This window comes from Malaclemys terrapin, chromosome 6 (assembly GCF_027887155.1).
Source record: "Malaclemys terrapin pileata isolate rMalTer1 chromosome 6, rMalTer1.hap1, whole genome shotgun sequence".
In the NCBI taxonomy this organism is placed as follows: Eukaryota; Metazoa; Chordata; order Testudines; family Emydidae; genus Malaclemys; species Malaclemys terrapin.
The window spans coordinates 49,489,960-49,510,988 of NC_071510.1; the positions used below are offsets into that span (position 1 = coordinate 49,489,960).

The 21,029-nt window shown below is 42.1% G+C and overlaps 1 protein-coding gene across 4 annotated transcripts in view; it reads left to right on the plus strand.

The window, feature by feature from the left end:
* The first annotated feature begins 496 nt into the window (after positions 1-496).
* Positions 497-21,029, plus strand: part of LOC128838887 (uncharacterized) — a 78,978-nt gene continuing 58,445 nt past the window's right edge. For 3 of the 4 annotated variants that reach the window (XM_054031346.1, XM_054031345.1, XM_054031349.1), the window contains exons 1-6: positions 497-614; positions 921-989; positions 2,869-2,941; positions 3,296-3,338; positions 4,203-4,281; positions 13,161-13,249. In XM_054031346.1, the coding sequence (XP_053887321.1) occupies positions 928-989; positions 2,869-2,941; positions 3,296-3,338; positions 4,203-4,281; positions 13,161-13,249 (346 nt within the window). In that variant the 5' untranslated portion in view covers positions 497-614; positions 921-927. The remainder of the gene's footprint in view (positions 615-920; positions 990-2,868; positions 2,942-3,295; positions 3,339-4,202; positions 4,282-13,160; positions 13,250-21,029) is intronic. The other variant, XM_054031347.1, reaches the window with a different exon arrangement.

Below are 21,029 nucleotides of genomic sequence, written 5' to 3' on the forward strand. Positions count from 1 at the left end.
AATCATAATCACAATCAAAACAGCAACCAATGTACAGTGCAATTCATTTTCAGTGAACATGGATTGAGTGAAACTGCTTCTAATTTAGTAAAATGAAAGTCCTAACGTTTCAATGTATTACAGTTTCATTTATACTGAAACTCTGTATACAGGCCCAGATCTTTTCTGTTTTATGCAAGATTTGGTGGTAGACTTATTTCACTATGACAGGTTTCTACTGTTTTATAAGGTACCTCAGACTAATTTAATAATAAACAAGAGCATAGTCTCTGTTAAATGAACCAAATAAAAAAAAAATCAGCTGCTGACTGCAACTCTGATGGTTCATCACAGTGCAGTACAACACGTGCAACAGCATGAATGCAGCATCTGTAAAGTATCTGTTTAACCTGCCATGTATTTCAGTAACCCGGAAATAATGCTGCATCAGAGAGAGCTAACGTAAGGTATGCACGTCTCTCTGTGTACCTTTGTGTCATAGCAACTGTCACCAATGTAGGTAAAGAATGAACTGGAGCTGAATAAATTCGACCAGAGATTAATTTCTGGCAGCATACTGAACCTACAGAAACAGTCATTATCTCCTACACGAGTGCAAGAAACACGCACAACAGGTGAGTGAAATATGGGGTTGCTGATAAGTAGAAGAATAACAAAAGAGGAGTATACTTCTGACTCATTCATTGTCAGTATTTAAACTTTTTCTCATGCCAAGTAGAGTTTTTTAGCTTGGAAAACCTATCAGAACTACTATGCAGTATATGAAATACCATAAACAAATATTACATACAACTGATTAATAAAGAAATAATGGCTATCGATTTTCTTTTAAATCTATTCTTTTTAAATACCTGTACAAAATCAAGAACATTCATACATTTTGGAATTTTCTTGCTGACTATATATATTTTTCTGAATAGTTCAAAGATGGCATTAGCAAGTGGACACTGGATTAGAAAAGAGGTAATTGGAGACTCCCCAACCCCTAGGTATGTTATAATGGTAATAACTGACTATTGTCTATCAGTCTCCTTCAAATACCCTGTTTTCTGTTTCACTTTTATACAGTAAAAGGGTGAGTTGGATTTAGTTCATGTTGCTGCACCTAATTTGGCCTATGAATAAGAAAATCTGCTGTTATTCAAACAGTGTTTTACATTTTCTATCTGCCTTTGCAGCTTAACATTAATTAAAAATCATATATCTTTCAGATGAAATATAAAACTGAGATTCTGATCACTTGTGATTACATAAGATCCCATAATATAATTTTTGCACAGTTAAGGATTTTAGCCTGGCTATTTTGGTCAAATTCCAGTTTGGGTAATTATGTTTTAGGACTCTATGTTGAAGATAGGGTCCATGTGTGCAAATGTGTTTACAGGATTAGATCTATAGTTTTCAAAGTAATATTCCAACAGAAACTGGGAAGGGAATCATTCTATCCCTGAACCACTCCCTATCAACCATTAATTTGTTTGAAAAATATTAATGGGACATATCAATTCTAGATAAAACCAGGAGATGAGTAGGGGAGTTGTAAAAAGGAACTTCTTCAATGACAGGGGCAAAGAGTTTATGGATAGAATGTATAAAATGAATTCTTTTCTTGACGCTAATGGTCCATCACCTTATTTACTGATTTAATAAAACTAACCACACAGGCACTTGGTGAATTTTTTTTTTTAATCTACTGAAATTCTGTGAATATATTTGTTTGGTCATTAATTTTATAATCTTTGTACTTGGATACTTAATAACAGTTGAAGCTGTGCTGGGACCTTCTTTATAGTTGAACAATTCATCTCTGGAAAACTACTATGTCCCTGGGCTTTGCAACTAAAAGGACACACTGGTGATAATAATCTAAAGGATTTTTTTTATTTCCTTTTCTCATCTGCAACAGTGGACAATGCTGCTTCATGTGTTTGAAGTGCCAATATTCCAGTCATGCAGCAGAATGTGCTTTCTTCTATTTTTGACAATCATGTTCTCTGTTTACAGTGCTCTCTCCTGGATTGCTTAATACCAGAGAAACTTTGCTTATATTAGTTTCAGTTCTTCCTTGACATTAGAGAGCCCATGGAATAAAACAGTCCTAAGAGCAAGCTATATCTAGGTGTGAATAAATAAGACTGAAAAAATTACAAAGAGCTTCTAGTGTCACTATCAAAGCCCTGTGGAGATACTTCTGGAAGTGCTAGGCCAACCACTAGTATTATCTGCAATGGGGGTGAAAAGGAAGAGGTAGATTGAACACCAAAGCTTCCCCAAAGTGGAAATGGAGAGGGGGATGGAAGACACACTGCTGAGTGAGAGGGGCTTTTATCTTTACCTATCCATCCTATTATCTTGTTGTGAGATTAACCCCATGCCCTCACTCTGCCAATGAGGACAGCCTCAGTAGTTCGCATCTCCCAGAATCAATTTCAGGCTCTCTCCCTTACTGTTACTTGTGTGTCGGAAAAATCTCCACCTTCAGGTTCCTCCTTAAAACTCACCTCTGCTGCTATGTATACAGAAAACTAGCATTGGATAATGGCTAGGCAGGTGGCAAGTTGTGATTCCTGATACTGATTGGCTATGAATTGTGCCATATGCTTGTCTGTACCGACATCCTAATATTTGATATCCCATCCTCTTCCTCCTCCCGTTCCTGACATGTATGTAATTTAGGCAATAAACTCTTTGGGACACTGATTCTTTTACAGCATCTAACACAATCAAGCCCTGGCCTGGCTGAGATCTCTTGTTGTTACCACAATATAAATGGCAAATAATCATAATGAACAGCCTTGATAGAAGAAAAAAATATTGCAGTCATGTCAACAACTCAGATTATTCACCATTGTTCTGTTTCATTTTTAGGCATGGACATGCATTGACAATGGCAGGCAACATAGCATTTGTATTTGGAGGCTGTTCCATTTATAATACCTTTGTAAGTGCAGCTGGATATCGTTGCCATAATTTATTGAACTGTTAACACTGAGCAATTTGTGGTAGAACTGTATTCAGTTACATCATTTAGTGCTTTTTATTTTAAATCTAGTTTTACTGTTTGTTGTTCTGAGTTCAGAAATGTTTACTTAAGAATCGTTGCAGAAGCATTCCATGTATTGTGTGCTGTGATGTATTTCAGTACTACACCCACTGCTCCCTGGTAACCATCTGTGTATTATTTCTTGTACCAGTCACTGTTTAATTAAAAGGGTTTTCTCTACTTTGGTGGTTTATTAATGTCCTGAGAATAAATATATCAACTTCAATTTCTTTCTCTGTCTCTCTCCCCCAGGATGATCAGCGAACATATTTCAATGACTTCTACATGTTGACAAGTGAGATATTTTTCATCTTTTGTGGCAGGCAAAATACTCATAGGTTTATTCCTCTTTTTGGAGTTGCACATATTTCACTGTGATAGGATGATCATTTGTGATACATATAACGTGTTATTACCATAGAAATAGTGAAGGGTTACTGCAAAAAGCAGTGAGACCAAGACTAAAATTGCTTAACAATAGTTTAAAAATTATTTCAGGTTTTCTTCCTGTTCTGCTAGGTTTGAATAGATGTACTGAAACAAAAGCTGCATAATTATAATTCTCCATGGATTTGAATGTACTTAATATCATCAACCAACATCTCCTCACTTAGAGTATTACCGAGCGAGCTTGTTTAGATATATTTTACAATCTAGTTGCTGATCTGCTGTGATTAATTATTTCTTTATATTTTTGGAGCAGTGATATTAGTATAATTTGCTGCTGCCAAATTACTAGCAAACAGAATGCCCAAATTCATGAGTGAAGTTTATCAACTTGAGACTTGTACTTCTTGCAGCCAGACATATTGCAAAGGAAATGAGTTTGTCTTGGAAGGACAGAGAGGAAGGGCAAGGGACTGGTAGCTCAAAGTTTTCTTCTTGCAGCTGTTGGACACTCCATGGCTCACTATGGGCATCAGTTTCACAGGAAGCAGCACAATCTTTTTCTCAAACAAAAATAAAAAGATTACAGGGAGAATAAGGCAAGTCTATTTTTAAAAGTGTACTAGTTGTAAATGTGCCTTATGAGAGAATATTATTGAGAATTTGAAGCATAACATTCCTTTTCAAACTTACTTTTCAGTGTGTTTATCTAATTACATTTTATAGAATGATAATGATTTTAATAATCAAACATATCCTTATTTATCAACAGTTACTCTTACTGATTTGACTTGGGAAAGAATACCTCATGATGGACATATTCCTTGTGCCAGAGAAGGTCATACACTTTGGTAAGCAAAGAATTCAGAACTTTCCCTGCCATCAGTTTGATAAATCTTTAGGTCATTCTCTCACACTTCCTCATTGTTATTTGGACAGCAACTTTTGAAAAATTAAATCACATAAGGAAAAATCAAAGCTTTCCATTTCAAGAGAATTGCTAAAAAGCCTGAATTCTGGTGGTAACTTAAAAATTGGAGATCACGTTCAACAAGTATTAGAATAAAAAAGTAAATGGGTTGTTATAGGCATCTGTCTTTTTCTGTAGACAAAGCTCCCAGAGTTCAAAACTGGATATAGCATCAAGCAATACACAAAATCATGAATAATTAAATAAGGATACACCATTAAAGAAATGAAATAAATAACAAAAGCTAGTAGTGGCAGTAGAAGAATTTACTCATGAGTAAATATATCGGTAACATTCTGGATTGTTTAAGTGCCTAAAAGTTGTATACTGCAACTTTCACAGGCCAGCCTATTTAGAGGAAAGTTTGCTTAATTCTGCATTCCACAGCTGCAGGATATGGAAGATTTCCCACTCTTGATTAGCAGTTGTGGCAAATTTCAGCTTGATTGGACTGTAGGTTCTCTTCAGCCATAAGAGTGGTTCATCGAAAAATTACTTGCTAATTCAAAATTTTATGGTCTTGCACAAAATTCACCCATAGGAAAGTAGAGTTCAACTTTAGAAATGTGTGTTTCACATTTTTATTTGATAACTATCAAATTCGATAGTAATTATGTTTCCTTTCCTCACTGCCTGTAGTTATAAACCACAACTTGGACACATCCATCTTTTCACTGTGGCATGTGGCTACACTACACACTGCCACAAGTGTAGACATAGCCTACATAGTAAATGGTAACTATCACTTGGGTTCCAGTGTACTCCTCGGCTATTTGGTGTGAATGGGAGCAAAATTGCAGAAATCTCATGTGGCTGAGAAGGGAGCTATGGGAAAGGCAATTGCACAGTAGCATTTTCCCCTACAGGGTAGCAGCAGCAGCCACTGCATGACCATTTTAGAAAACCACTCTATACGGCAATTCCATCTTTCAATACATAGAATGAACTAAAGAGGTTGAGTTAATGTTGCTGGGAGCAGCCTTATTTCTAGTTGTATACTCCAGTCACCCAAGAGGAGAAATCATTCAGTGCAGGCAGTGACCAAGACACTATGAATTCCATATTTCTTTAATAATTAACACACAAGCAAACATTTTCAAACCTGCATGCCTAAAGGTAGACTCCTAGATAAGAGTGGCCTGATTTTCAGAGGTGCTGAGCAACTGCAGCTCCCATTGACATCACTTGTGTTCCCAAGAAAAAATGGTTGTTCAGTGACCTGTACTTCCCTTGACTTTAATAGAAGCTGTAGGTGCTCAGCAAGTCTCAAGATAGGGCCTTTGTTTTTAGCCTAAAAGTTTAAAAATTAGGCACCAAGTTTAAAAATTTTGGACACAGTATCTCCGTAAAATAAGGGCCAGATATCCTGAACAATGTTTCTTTGATTAATTTAAATGATAGCTAGCACCCATAGGCCCACATACCATTTGGCTAAGTTATTTAAGAATGAGGACATGAGGGATCACTCAGTGTTTCAATATCAAGAATCATATTGAGCATAGAAATGTAGGGTTAAAGGGACCTTGAGAGTTCATCTAGTCCAGTCCTTTGCTTTGAGGCAGGACCAAGTATACGTTGACCATCCCTGACTAGGGTTGCCAACTTTGTAATATTTTTTAAATGGACAATCCAGCAGGAGTGCCGGAACCTCCTCCACCCCTCCTCTTCCCCCCGCCCCCACCCTGCCTCTTCCCTGAGGCCTTGCCCCCCATTCGCTCCTCTTCCCCCCCACACTCCCCATCACTTGCTGCTCTTCCCCACCCCCGCCCGTGTCATGAGGTACTTGCCTGTGGAGCCAGGGCTGAGAGCTGCAGACACCCAATGCAGATCAGGGCTGCCCAGAGGATTCAGGGGGCCTGGGGCAAAGCGGGGGAGCGGACATAAAAAAAGGCGCCACCCGCTGCGGCGCTTGTCCTCACTGGGCAGCGCTCCGAGTCTTCGGCAGCAGATCCTTCACTGGCTCTGGGTCTTCCATGGCACTGAAGGACCCCCCTGCTGCCGAAGTGCCACCGAAGTCCCGGAGTGAGGTGAAGGACCCCCCCGCCGCCGAAGTGCTGCCGAAGACCCGGAGCACCGCCAGGTGAGTAAAAATTAAAAAGGCACCTCTAGCCAGGAAAGGGATTCTCAGCCAGGGCTCGTGGGGCCCCTGCGGAGCCTGGGGCAAATTGCTCCACTTGCCCCCTCTCTCCCCCAGGCGGCCCTGATGCAGGTAGGAGGCGGCCCCGACTGAGTAGGGAATGGCGCAGGTGATGACTTGATGCCTCTCCACCTCCCCCGACCTCAATAACCAGACTTTGTGTGTCCTGTCAATATTTCCCTCACAGCTGGATTTCCACTTGAGCCATTCTTGGATTCCCTGTTGTGTGATTATTTGGCTCTCTTATGTATTCCTTTATAATTTGTTTTAAGATAGCAAGAAAACTTCTTTTTTTTTTGTATCTCTGAGGGGATTAAAGGAACAAAACAGCCTCAAAGAAAGAGGGAGTGGCAGCTCAGTGACATTCTTCTGTCCCTCTTGGTGAGCAGAAAACCCTCCATGAAGCTCGTACCCACATACATATTTGGGGATGACATGGGGCAGAAAGGGAGATCAGCTACTTTGCATAGCATGTTCCCCTTAATTACTGGCAGATTCCCATGTGAAAATTCACAGGATACTTAAATACTGGACAGACCAATATTAACTCTCTCCTGGGCCTTCTAGGTCCCTCAAAAAATAGGTAAAGCAAATAGGTGGGGTGAGCTAATGGTAACCTTGGTCCGGAGAGAGGATGGGTCATCACAAACACAATCTGGCTCAGTAATCCTATGGAGGGTGTCCAAGGCTGGCCTCGGTCTGTGGTAGCAGACTCAGAAAATAAAGGGAAAAATGCCCAAAATATATTTTAAACTGTCCTTTTAAGGGTCCAAACTCCAATTAGAAACGTTCTCCTTAAAGGAGCTTGCCTGTTTCTGGAGAAGGAAACCCAGGCTTCCATCAGCTGTGGAATGTTTGGAAAGAGTCCACTGCAAAGACCTGAGCAGGCTCCGTTGGGACCTTATAAGGAGATAAAAATATCAAACAGCCTTATCTACAGCCCTCTCCAAGTAGAGATAGAGCAGTCTGCTGTCAAATAGCAGTAGCTCTGATTCTTTTCCTCCATAGGCTGTTTAAATAGCTGCCTTACTGAATCCAGGTGGAGATTTTCTCTCTTCCTTGGCAGGCAAAACAGGTTGTGTGAAGGGTTCCTGTAGTAGGTCCTAGCCGGGGCTCGACCCTTCCGGACAGGAGGGGAGCCACACCGACTCACTACTGTGGGAACAAGTAGTCAGTTAGTCCCGAAACTCCGGCTCTTTAGTGCAGAGTCGGAGCAACCACAGTTAAAGCTCAGGCCCTTGACTGCAGGGGCTGAGCGAGCAAATAGTTCGGAGCCCAGGCCCTGGGTCAGGGCGGGGCAACCACAGTTAAAGCTCAGGCCCTTGACTGCAGGGGCTGAGCGAGCAAATAGTTCGGAGCCCAGGCCCTGGATCAGGGCGGGGCAAACACAGTTAGGCTCAGGCCCTTGTTTGCAGGGGCTGAGCGAGCAAATAGTTCAGAGCCCAGGCCCTGGATCAGGGCGGGGCAAACACAGTTAAAGCTCAGGCCCTTGACTGCAGGGGCTGAGCGAGCAAATAGTTCAGAGCCCAGGCCCTGGAGCAGGGCGGGGCAAACACAGTTAAAGCTCAGGCCCTTGACTGCAGGGGCTGAGCGAGCAAATAGTTCAGAGCCCAGGCCCTGGAGCAGGGCGGGGCAAACACAGTTAGGCTCAGGCCCTTGTTTGCAGGGGCTGAGCGAGCAAATAGTTCAGAGCCCAGGCCCTGGAGCAGGGCGGGGCAAACACAGTTAGGCTCAGGCCCTTGTTGCAGGGGCTGAGCGAGCAAATAGTTCAGAGCCCAGGCCCTGGATCAGGGCGGGGCAAACACAGTTAGGCTCAGGCCCTTGTTGCAGGGGCTGAGCGAGCAAATAGTTCAAAGGTACGCCTAGGCTTGCTGTAGCCGAGCGTTGGGTGAGGGGGAAGCCTGCCACCCGTGCAGGGGGTGGCAGGGGGGAACGCAGGCCCACCCACTCCACTGCGTTCCAGCCCGGGGCCCTAACAGCGGTTGCTGCCGCTGCTGGTCAGTGGGGTATCCAAACCGCAACACACTGACATAGGCTCACACTCAGTTGCAGCCGGACCGGGGTCGGCTATCCCCGGGCTACTTCCGTGATCCCCCTCACAGCCTACCTCGTTCGTTACGCCGGGATCGGGCCAGTCCATCTCCATGGGCTCCTCTCTGCCCGGGCTCGGCGGCAAGTCTGGTAGCTCTGCCGGGAAGTCCGGCCAATGGTCCTCAGGCGGCTCCTCTGGATAGCAGCAGGGGTGAAGGGGTTCGGGTCCAGTCTCACCCTCAGGGTTAGTGGGGTCCGGTTCCCAGGGGTTCTCCCAGTGGCGGGCGTGAACGGGCTCCGGCGGCTCCTCCTCGTAGTGGGCCCGGGGTAGCTCAGGCCAGCCAGGGTCCAAGCCCCGGTCTTCGACGGTCTCCTGGCCAGGAGCTACCGGCCGCACGTCTGCTCCCTGTGGTGGCTGAGACCCAACTGAGCTCTGGCGGCTGGCCTTTATACTTCCTGTCCCGCCCCTTGACTTCCGGGGGGCGGGGACAGGCGGTGGTGGTTCCACCCACTCCGGTGCCGGCACGTGGGCTCCCTCTTCTGGACAGGAGGGGAGCCACACCGACTCACTACAGTTCCCCTTTCCCTGTAGGAAATTAACCCCTTCCCTCACTGCTGTAGTGTGACATATGTACAACCAGTCCCAGAGGAGCTCAGTGATGTGCCTCCTGGATGCCACCACAAGGATTTATGGGATTGGACCCTGAGTTCCTTGCAGCTGGGTGAGATTTGCAGGCTGCACCCCAGGTCTCTCCCCAAAGCCACAAACCCGTCCTCCCTGAGAGAAGCACAAGGCACTAACTCCAAGTTCTAACTCATGAGACCAGAGCCTTAACTGGCATATCTCCATCATTAACTTCAGTGCCAGTTTACAACAGTGGAGGATGTGGCCATGGATTTTTTTAGTTATTTTTCCTATCCTGTGTTTTTTCCCCAGGAGAGGAACCCCATACCAGGCGGTAACAATATTTTCTTTCTTCTATTTGGAGCTCATCAGTACATCTTGTAGGCGAATCACATCAAGAGTGTGGTGGGGGAGATCCCAGGTCCTGTTTACATTAAACAAATTTACTCTAGTATAACTACATCAGTGTACACTGGTGCAAGCCCCTAAAGTAAACATGCTGCACAGATATGAAATAGTTTTCACCAGTGCAAATTCTCTGATGGAGCCTAATCTCAGTGCCTGACACTTAAGGACAGGGATCTCAAACAGACATCCCTGGAGCCGCATGTGGCCCGCGGGGTTGTTTTCTGCAGCCCGCGAACTCCTCACGGCCCCCCTCCCTAGCATTTACCTAGAGCAGCTCCAGCCCGACGCGCACCGGGGGAAGGGCAGGCTCCCGGGAAGGCCACTCCGGGAAGCGGCTGGAACATGGGGAAGGGGGGGCACAGGGCTCTGTGTGTTGCTCTTGCTTCAGGCAGCGCCCCCAGCAGCTCCCATTGGCCACAGTTCCCCGTTCAAGGCCAATGGGAGCTGCTGGGGGTGGTGCCTGTAGCAACAGCAACACACACAGACCCCTGTGCCCCTCCTCCCCCAGGTTCCGGCCACTTCCCGGAGTGGTGCGGGGACAGGCAGGCAGGCGGCCTGCCCTGCTCCCAGGTGCGTGTCGGGCCGGAGCCCACCCCCCGAGCTCCTCCTGCAGCCCAACCCCCTGCTGTACCCCACTCCCCTCCTGAGCCCAACCCCCTGCTGTACCTCACACCCCTCCTGCACCCCATACCCCAACTCCCTGCCCTGAGCCCCCACCACACCCCACACCCTCCTGTCCTCCCTGGGGGCAGGAAGGGGGCAGAGTTGGGATGGGGATTACAGGGAAGGGGTTGGAATGGGGGCAGGGCCTCATGAAAGGGGTGGAGTGGGGGCGGGGCCAAGGATGGCGGGGGAGGTGTCAGTAATGTGGCCCTCAGCCAATGTACTAGTCCTCATGTGACCCTCATGGTCATTTGAGTTTGAGACCCCTGCTTAAGGAAATGCGCATCAGAAGAGCAAACTACACTTTAGTACAGAAAACAATCTCATTCAAATAAAAATCTGGTATCTAAGGAGTAGAAACTTGCCATATAAGATATCCCACAGCAAAACTCTATCTGATCACATTTGTTAATCATTTTGGAACCACTTGTAAGGATCTTTAACATTTCCCCTGACTTATGTCATTGCCTTTAGACTAGGCTATCAATGTACCTTGCCCATATTAATGCACCACAGAAAAAAAATCATTCTCAGAGAAAAATGGAAGTTTTATCCTCTAAAAAATAATAATTCAGGACACTCTGCCCTTCTGAGAATTTCAAAGCTCTTTACAACATCAGTTAATTAAAACTCACAGCATCTTTATGGAGTGGGTTAGTATTATCCCCCTTTTTACAGATAAAAGTCCTTGTGCCTCACTCCTGTAAAGTGTTTTGACAAATCTCTGACTGAGTCAGGAATAGGGCTGAGGGGTCTACACTGGTGGGGGGGGGGGAATTGATCTAAGGCTACATCTACACTACAGGGGGGAGTCGATTTAAGATACACAAATTCAGCTACATGAATAGCGTAGCTGAATTAGACGTATCGCAGCCAACTTACCCCGCTGTGAGGACGGCGGCAAAATCGACCTCTGCGGCTTCCCGTCGATGTTTAAATAGCTGCCTCCCACCTCCGCTGGTGGAGTAAGAGCGTCGATTCGGGGATCGATTGTCGCGTCCCAACGGGACGCGATAAATCGATCCCCAAGAGGTCGATTTCTACCCGCCGATTCAGGCGGGTAGTGTAGACCCAGCCTAAGATATGCAACTTCAGCTACGAGAATAGCGTAGCTGAAGTCGATGTATCTTAGATCGACTTACTTACTTTGCATCCTCGCGGCACAGGATCAACGTCCGCGGCTCCCCCGTGGACTTTACTTCCACCTCTCGCTGAGCTGGAGTTCAGCAGTCGACGGGAAAGCAATCGGGGATCGATTTATCGCGTCTACACTACACGCGATAAATCGATCCCCGATAGATCGATCACTACCCGCCAATCCGGCGGGTACTGTAGACCTACCCTGAGCACCTTCCTTTGGACCACATTCCCTCGTTTATTCTTTCAGTCTGGGTGTATTTATTTATTTGTCATCGCAATATACTTGCAATTTGGGAGTTTGTAGTAAATAAGTACAATTTGCCTTTTCAGAAATGTTTTATTTTGTTGGTTTGGAACTCACTTAATGTGATACGTACAAACAGACAGAATACCTGAGAGACAAACAATTGTATGGCAGGGAGTCCTCAGTGATAAGAGACAAGTGGAAGTCTGGCTGTGAAGAAAATAACTGACTTCACTGTATTTTAAAATGGTCTCTACTTGAGGCTTACATTTATAATCTCTAACTTCCATAACATGGCCCCATGTGGGCCATAACAGTGGACTCTTTAAATTTGCCTGCTCCTGCAAGGTAAATAAACACTTATATCCAAGATACAAAAGACTTGTGATTTGGCTTAAGTTAATTAAGCCTGCTGTTCTGAAATACTGTAATTATCAAGATTCTTGGCTCAAGAAATCTAGATTTTCATAACAACATTCATTAATTCATCTTCATGTATGTAAAATTTGTTAGGGATACTGGAATGCATTGGATGTTAAATACTGCCTTGTTTTCCAAGAATGATAATGAATCATTATAACAAGGTTGTATCCATACTTTAAGCCAATAAGTGACAAGCATGTCTACAAAAAGTGCTGTTCAGTTGGAACAGTTGGGAGTATGCGATAGGTAGATCAAAGTGCAGCACAAAATCCTTCTTTAGCAAAACCAATACTGCAGAAATAACCACTGACTAAAAAGAAATAATTTGCACTTTATTAGCATCTTTTATCAAAGCATTATATCTCAAAAGCACTTCAAAACATTAACTATGAAGCACTGGGTCAATAAGATGATATATGATATTTGCTGCCATTTTCATTTTCTCCATTAATATTAAAAAATGTTAAAAAATAGAAGGAAATTGTGGCTAGAATACAAACGCTTATATTAGGCAAATTTGAGAAAGAGCCACGTGGTACCATTTTAACAGTGATGATGAATTAAATTTCAAATTATTGCATCAATGTGCTTTTGCTTTCCAGGTTTTTCATTTATAGATGAATTTGCTTTAAATACATAGACATGTTTCCATTTTTGGGTAAAAGGGTACTGCCAACTAATTTCCTCAGTTAATAAAATACTATCCAATTCGTTTTTAGATGTATCATGAGGCCAAAACAGCACTGAATATTTTAGTTACTCAGTGATGGAGTGGGGAGAACTTTTTACTAGATTCTTGGCATCAGAGGGCATCTTTTTCTATAATAGTTTTAAAGTCTATGGACCTAAACATCTTGACATTGTACCTTTTTGTAAATCTAAACAGCGTAGATACAATTAGTGGGGAGGTAAAAACTTTAATCGGAATCCAGATAAAATTTTATTGCAGCTGGATACAAAATACAGTTTATATATGTGCATTGCTAACAGGAATTAATAAAAAATGTAATGGGTTTTCTATACAAATCACTTTTAATAATTCAGGATATGTTTTATGAACCAATTGTAAAATCATTATTTTTATTACAGTGTAGTAAGAGGGAAGATATATTTATTTGGAGGGTGTTCAACCCAGGATGCTAAAGAATGTCTTCCAGGAGTCTACAGATTTGACCTCAGTGAGTAGAAATATAAGATTACATTTTGTGCTATTTATAGTTCACTAAGGTAATGATAAGTCTAAGGGACCATTATTCAAATTAAAGCAATATGCTGCTTTCACTATGAAAACTTGCAATGATTATTTTAATGTATTAATAATCAAGACACCCCCACATATGACTCCTAACATCTCTACCCTCCTCCAAAAATGGCATCCTTATCTTTTGTATGGAAAAAGACTATGCTCTCCACAGATTGAGAGCTGTAATTATCTTAGAATGAAAGGTTTTAGAAGATGAAACCTAAACAAAATCTGCTTTTGAATCTGCATTTATAGTGCATCTTTTTTTTTATTGGCAGAAATATTTATTAGACCTAATCCCACAAAAAAATTGAGCTAATTCTGTGTAGATATTGTTTAATAGTCAGTTAACTAAATAAAGATGGTTGGCAATGGATTTACTCTGTTTATTGCTATGTAGCTGTTACTCTAATTCTAGAGCTTACTTTCCCATGACCCGTAGAGAAATAAAAGGAATACAGCTCATTTAAGAGTGCCTCTTTGAGGTATTAGGGAGGCAAGGTGGGTGAGTAATATCTTTTATTGGACCAACTTCTGTTAGTAAGAGAGATGAGTTTACAGAGAACTCTTCTTCGGGTCTTCATTGAGTTATGTGTTCTTACTTCAGTCCCTGAAACAATGTGATTAGTAGTTGAGATTCCTTGCTGTAAACTTTCCATGTGAAAGGTTAATTCTGTACCAAATGTCAGTTCATGATGCACCACATTTCAAGTCAGGGCTTGTCTTCACTACCCGCCTAGATCGGCGGGTAGAAATCGATCTCTTGGGGATCGAATTATCGCGTCTCGTCGGGACACGACAATCGATCCCCGAATCGATGCGCGTACTCCACCAGCGCAGGTAGGAGTAAGTGCCGTTGATGGGGGAGCCACAGCGGTCAATTTGCCGCCATCCTCACAGCGGGGTAAGTCGGCTCGGATACGTCAAATTCAGCTACGCTATCACGTAGCTGAATTTGCGTATCTTAAATCGATCCCTCCCCTAGTATAGACCTAGCCTCAGAGTAACTAGTTCCACAAAGGAACATACTTTTAGGCACTGAGCTAGACCTGGGCAAGACCCTCTAAAAGTTATAATTTTAAGCATTCATACATAAAACAAATAAAACTAATGTGGGAGGGATAGCTCAGTAGTTTGAGCATTAGCTTGCTAAACCCAGGGTTGTGAGTTCAATTCTTGAGGGGGCCATTTAGGAATCTGAGGCAAAAGAATTGGTCCTGCTAGTGAAGGCAGTGGACTGGACTTGATGACCTTTCAAGGTCCCTTCCAGATCTATGGGATAGGTATATCTCCATATATTATGTAATGGCTACATTTTGAAAAGTTAATGTACAAGTCACTTTCCCAGACATTGTATAAGGTACATTATATATTTGGCTTGGGGGGGAAATGGGTTTTTTCCCCCAAAGATTAATGCACATTTTCAGTGTATATTCACATTCCTTAGGCAGAGGCATTAATATAAACACTATCAATATCACTTTGTACTGTATGATCATTGGATTTATTTATTTTGCAAAGTAAAAAACATTAAATAGTAATCAAAATTCAACAGTAAGGGCCAAATTTTCAAAATATTATGCACAAACGTGCACAAGCACCTCCCCTAGATATGCTGATAACCCTGACTTCAGAATATGCATTAGGGTAACTCACACAGTTTGCTTTGTATGTGACTCCTAATTTGCCTTCACACATTAGGGGATTTGCACAAGATTTCGGAAAGCTTTCTGAAGGTTATTACTATGTAATTTGGCTCAAAAATCAAGAGCAGAAGTCAGTAATTACAAAAATACATTATTGATTTGGTCTATAAAAGCATTATTACAATAAACCTATTTAAGATTGTTTGGTAATACTATATAAAGTTGCTGGTAACAGAGATGTGACCTATGATATATGTACTCGCTATAAAAATGATTTAACACTGCAGACATGCTGTATGGCTCTGATGTGTAAATGAGGTAAACTTTTACCAACCCCTCTCATTATTCATTTTTCTTTGTTTTGCTCTTCTGCAAAAATAACACATTTTTAAAAGTCTTTAGATTTTTTGATAAATAAGCTTTTTTAATTATTTTTTCAAGTAAGTAGCAATGGAAATAAAGGAACAAGTAATGGACAAGGTGTGTACAAACCAAATTCATGATGTAAATTTACAAAACAATGAAAATAAAAAGTGCAGTCTCAATCAGACAGTTTATTATTATTTGAAAAGATGAGCATACCATAAGAACATAAGAAAGGCCGTACCGGGTCAGACCAAAGGTCCATCTAGCCCAGTATCCTGTCTACCGACAGTGGCCAATGCCAGGTGCCCCAGAGGGAGTGAACCTAACAGGCAATGATCAAGTGATCTCTCTCCTGCCATCCATCTCCATCATCTGACAGACAGAGGCTAGGGACACCATTCCTTACCCGTCCGGGCTAATAGCCATTAATGAACTTAACCACCATGAATTTATCCACTTCTCTTTTAAACTCTGTTATAGTCCTAGCCTTCACAACCTTCTCAGGTAAGGAGTTCCACAAGTTGACTGTGCGCTGCGTGAAGAAGAACTTCCTTTTATTTGTTTTAAACCTACTGCCTATTAATTTCATTTGAAATTAGTTCTTGTATTACAGGAATAAGTACATAACTTTTCCTTATCCACTTTCTCCACATCACTCATGATTTTATATACCTCTATCATATCCCCCCTTAGTCTCCTCTTTTCCAAGCTGAAGAGTCCTAGCCTCTTTAATCTCTCCTCATATGGGACCCGTTCCAAACCCTTAATCATTTTAGTTGCCCTTTTCTGAACCTTTTCTAGTGCCAGTATATCTTTTTTGAGATGAGGAGACCACATCTGTACGCAGTATTTGAGATGAGGGCATACCATCGATTTATATAAGGGCAATAATATATTCTCAGTCTTATTCTCTATCCCCTTTTTAATGATTCCTAACATCCTGTTTGCTTTTTTGACCGCCTCTGCACACTGCGTGGACATTTTCAGAGAACTATCCACGATGACTCCAAGATCTTTTTCCTGACTTGTTGTAGCTAAATTAGCCCCCATCATATTGTATGTATAGTTGGGGTTGTTGTTGTAGCTAAATTAGCCCCCATCATATTGTATGTATAGTTGGGGTTGTTTTTTCCAATGTGCATTACTTTACGTTTATCCACATTAAATTTCATTTGCCATTTTGTTGCCCAATCACTTAGTTTTGTGAGATCTTTTTGAAGTTCTTCACAGTCTGCTTTGGACTTAACTATCTTTAGCAGTTTAGTATCATCTGCTAACTCATCTCATTAGCATGTAAGTACATTTTGTGCTAATGTTTAATATGTGAATTAAAGGCCTGATATAAATCCCACTGAAGTCAATGGGATTCTTTCCAATGACTTCAGTGGGCTTTGGATTGACGCCTTGAGAAATAAAAGTAAAGTGAGTGTGTGTTGGGTGCGGAGGGTATTGTGTATTTGGGGGAAGCCACAAAGGGATATGGTAATGGAATATTTGGCATTAAAACAATTGTGAGCATAGAATAACAAGGGAGGTGCTAATTGACAGGAGGAGCCAATAGGGACCTGTTATGTGTAGGGTGACCATACATCCTGTTTTGGCCGGGACAGTCCCTTTTTTAAGCCCTGTCCTGGCTATCCCAACTTTTTTCCAAAGGGAGGCATTTGTCCCATTTGCTCTTGCTGACTTGATCAGTTGGCAAGAGCAAACAGGACAAATGCCCACTTTTGTCAAAAAGTGGGGTATGGTGTGGATGGGGCAAGCAGAGATGCCACCTTGGGGGGTGGGATAGCTCAGTGGTTTGAGCATTGGCCTGCTAAACCCAGGGTTGTGAGTTCAATCCTTGAGGAGGCCATTTAGGGATCTGGGGCAAAATCAGTACTTGGTCCTGCTAGTGAAGGCAGGGGGCTGGACTCAATGATCTTTCAAGGTCCCTTCCAGTTCTAGGAGATAGGATATCTTTATTTATTTAATTTAACCCCATTATAGGGGGGAGACAGGGCTGGGGGAGTTTCAGCATGTTCCAGCTTGCGGGAGGGTGGGGAGCACAGGGTTCCAGCAACCAGGCAACAGCCTCCTGAGGGGGCCCCCCCGCATAGTTCCAGTGACTAGGCAATAGCCTCGGGGGTGGGGGAGGGGCAGGGTTTCAGTGATGGGCAACAGCATTGAGGGGTATCCCATTTTCTGTTTGGGAAATATGGTTACCCTAGTTACATGATGTATTTCATAGTTGGGTATGACGGGCTGTATTACTCATCTGGAGTCTGGGAACTTTGAGATTGGGATAAAGGTAACTCCTATAGAGAATGCTTTGGAATGTTTTATTTTGGAGTTGGAGTTGCTTGGTTTCCTTAGGGAAGAAGGGCCACTCGCCCACAGAAGACTTTCCTGGAGCAAGGATGTCTTATAGTATCTTCCAGGATAGGGAGAATAAGTCTAGGTTGCTTCTCCTTATCATTAGGATTAAAGATGCAGGTTCTGTTTTCTATTGTGTGAGGGTAAGTAGCATTAAAATCTTTCCAATAGCTACAGCTGATTATTGTATATAAAGAGGTGTGAGAACACATTTTTCAGGTACAGTCAGTAACATGGCACTGTGCTCACCAATGCCAAGAAGACAACAATGTGGAGTGGAGCTGGTGGAATTTAGAGCTTATGCAGAAGGTTGTCCAGGTCAGGGAATTTTTGGCAAAGAATCTTATAAATATAGGGCTGGAGGGCACCTGGAGAGGTCATTAAGTTCATCCCCTTGAGCTAAGTCAGGATTAAATAAACCTAAACCATCCCTGACAGAAGTTTGTCTCACCTGTTCTTAAAAACCTCCAATGACAGAGATTCCACCACTTCTCTTTGAAGCCTATTCCAATATTTAATTATTTTTATAGTTAGAAATTTTTTCCTAATATCTAACCTAACTCTCCCTTGGTGCAGATTAAGCCCATTACTTCTTGTCCTACCTTCAGTGGACATGGAGAACAATTGATCACTGTCCTCTTGATAACAACCTTAATATATTTTAAGACTAATCAATTCCCCTCTCATTCTTCTGTTCACTTGACTAAACATGCCTAGTTTTTTAACCTTTCCTCATAGGTCAGGTTTTCTAAATCTTTTATCATTTTTGTTGCTTTCCTCTGGACTCTCTCCAATTGATCCACATCTCTCTTAAAGTGTGACGCCCAAAACTGGACGTTCCAGCTTTGGCCGAGTGCTAAGTAGAGTGGGGCAATTACCTCTCACGTCTTCCATACAACACTCCTGTTAGTGCACCCCAGAATTATATTAGCCTTTGTTGCAACTGCATCACATTGTTGATTTATATGCAATTTGTGATCCACTATAATCCCCAGATCCTTTTCTGCAGTATTACTGCCCAACTAGTTATTCCCCATCTCATAGTCGTGCATTGATTTTTCCTTCCTACGTGCACTACTTTGCACTTGTCTTTATCAAATTTCATCTTGTTGATTTCAGACCAATTCTCCAATTTATCAAGCTCATTTTGAATTCTAATCCTGTCCTTCAAAGTGCTTGTAACGCCTCCGATCTTGGTGTCATCTGCAAATTTTATAAGAATACTCTCTACTACCTTATCCAAGTCATTTATGAAAATATTGAATAATACGAGACCTACAACAGACCCCTTCTTCACCCCACAGTCGGACTGTGTCAAAAGCCTTACTAAAAATCAAGATACTATTTATCATGTTTACTGCTTCCCCCATCCACTAGGCCAGTAACCCTGCCAAAAAAGCAAATTAGTTTCGTTTGGCATGATTTGTTCTTAAGTAATAGCCAACATGGATTTGTCATCACCCTATTATTCTCTAGGTGCTTACAGATTAACTGTTTAATAATTTATCCCAGTATCTTTCTAGGTATCAAAGTTAGACTGACTGGTTTATAATGCACCAGGTCCTCTTTGTTCTCCTTTTTAAAGATAGGCAAACATAGTACCTTTCTCCAGTCTTCTGGGATCTCACCTGTCCTCCATGAATTTTCAGAGATAATCTCTAATGGTTCCAAAACTGGATTCTGCTAGTTCCTTTAGTATCCTAGGATGAAATTCATCAAGCTTTGCTGACTTGAATCCATTTAATTAATCTAAATATTCTTTAACCTGTTCTTTCCCTACTTTGGCTTATGTTCCTTCCCCTTTGTTGTTAATATGAATTGTGTGTCACCATTAACCTATTTAGTGAAGACTAAAGCTAAACAGGCCTTAAACCCTTCAGCCTTCTTGATGTCATCCATTATTAGCTCTCCTTTCTCACTAAGTAGTGGACTAACACTTGATTTCATCTTTCTTTTGCTCCTAATATATTTATAGAACCTCTTCTTATTGGCTTTTATGTTCCTTGCTAGATGTAACTCATTTTGGCTTAGCCTTTCTGATTTTATCCCCACATGCTTGTGCACCTCTTTTGTGCTCATCCTTAGCAATTTGTTCAATGTTTCCACTTTTTATAGATTTTTTTTTAATTTTTCAATAATTAAAGAGCTCTTGATGCAGCCATATTGGCCTCTAACTATTTTTTCTCTCCTTCCTTTGCATCAGGATTGTTGGCTGTTGTGTCTTAAAAATTATCTCTGAGAAATTGTGATTTCTCCTGAACTTCTTTTTTTCCCTTAGATTTATTCCCATGTAACACTACCTACTAGTTCTCTGAGTTTGCAAAAGTCTCCTTTTTGAAGTCTTATTCTGCTGCTTCTTCCCTGATAGTCAGAATCAATCTAAAATGGCTGCCCTCCCTCAGTAATTCCTCCACCTTCTGAAACAAGAAGTTTTCCCCAACACATTCCAATAACTTATTGGACATTTTGTGTTTTGCTGAATTACTTTTCCAACAGATGCCGGGTTAGTTAAAGTCCCCAATTACTACCAGGTCTTATGTTTTGGATATTTCTGTTATTTATTCTAAAAATACCTCATTCACCTCCTCCTAGTGATTTTGTGCTCTGAAATAGTATCTCTACCATGAGGTCAGTCTGTTTTTTTCTCCTTTTATCTTCAACACACACTCTCCCCACCTTAGTATGACTATAGACTTTCAACTGGTCTGTGTGATAGTGAAACAGGAAAATGGACAAACCTCCAGCAGACTGTACAATCTGTGAGGTTTTCTGTCTGCAGTTTGCTAGTCTCCAATATAATCTGCTTGATACTTTATTTTGAATTAGGAATAGGTTGGCTGAAAGGTGGTAATTTTATGTTCTGTGATTCATCTCCTAATGAGATGTAAATATAGTCAGAGAACTTAAATATATTATCTGTCTCCTTCTCCCCCCGCTCCTCCAGTCTGTGTGTGTCACTTGTTTTCTCAGGCCCTGATCCTGCAATCAGATCCATGTGGCTAGATCCCAGCACCTGAGCAAGTCTCCTTTCACTTGCATGAATTCTGATGCAGGATCAGGACACGTGTTCGTCTCAGAATCCTCAAATATCTCCTCCCCTCCTGCTGATTTTTGCAGAAACAAATTTCTGTTTCTTCCCTAGTTTTAGGACTAGACATCTACCTCCACAAATAGCCTCTTTGCCAAAACATAATCTTGCCATATTTTTATAAGGCAGATATATCATCTGAATATTTACCTATTTTAGAGTTTGAAACAATAATTCACTAAGTGCTTGATTGTAGAGAGCAAGACACCCACCCTACTGTATGTGTACACACACACACACACACCCCTGCACAGTCTTCA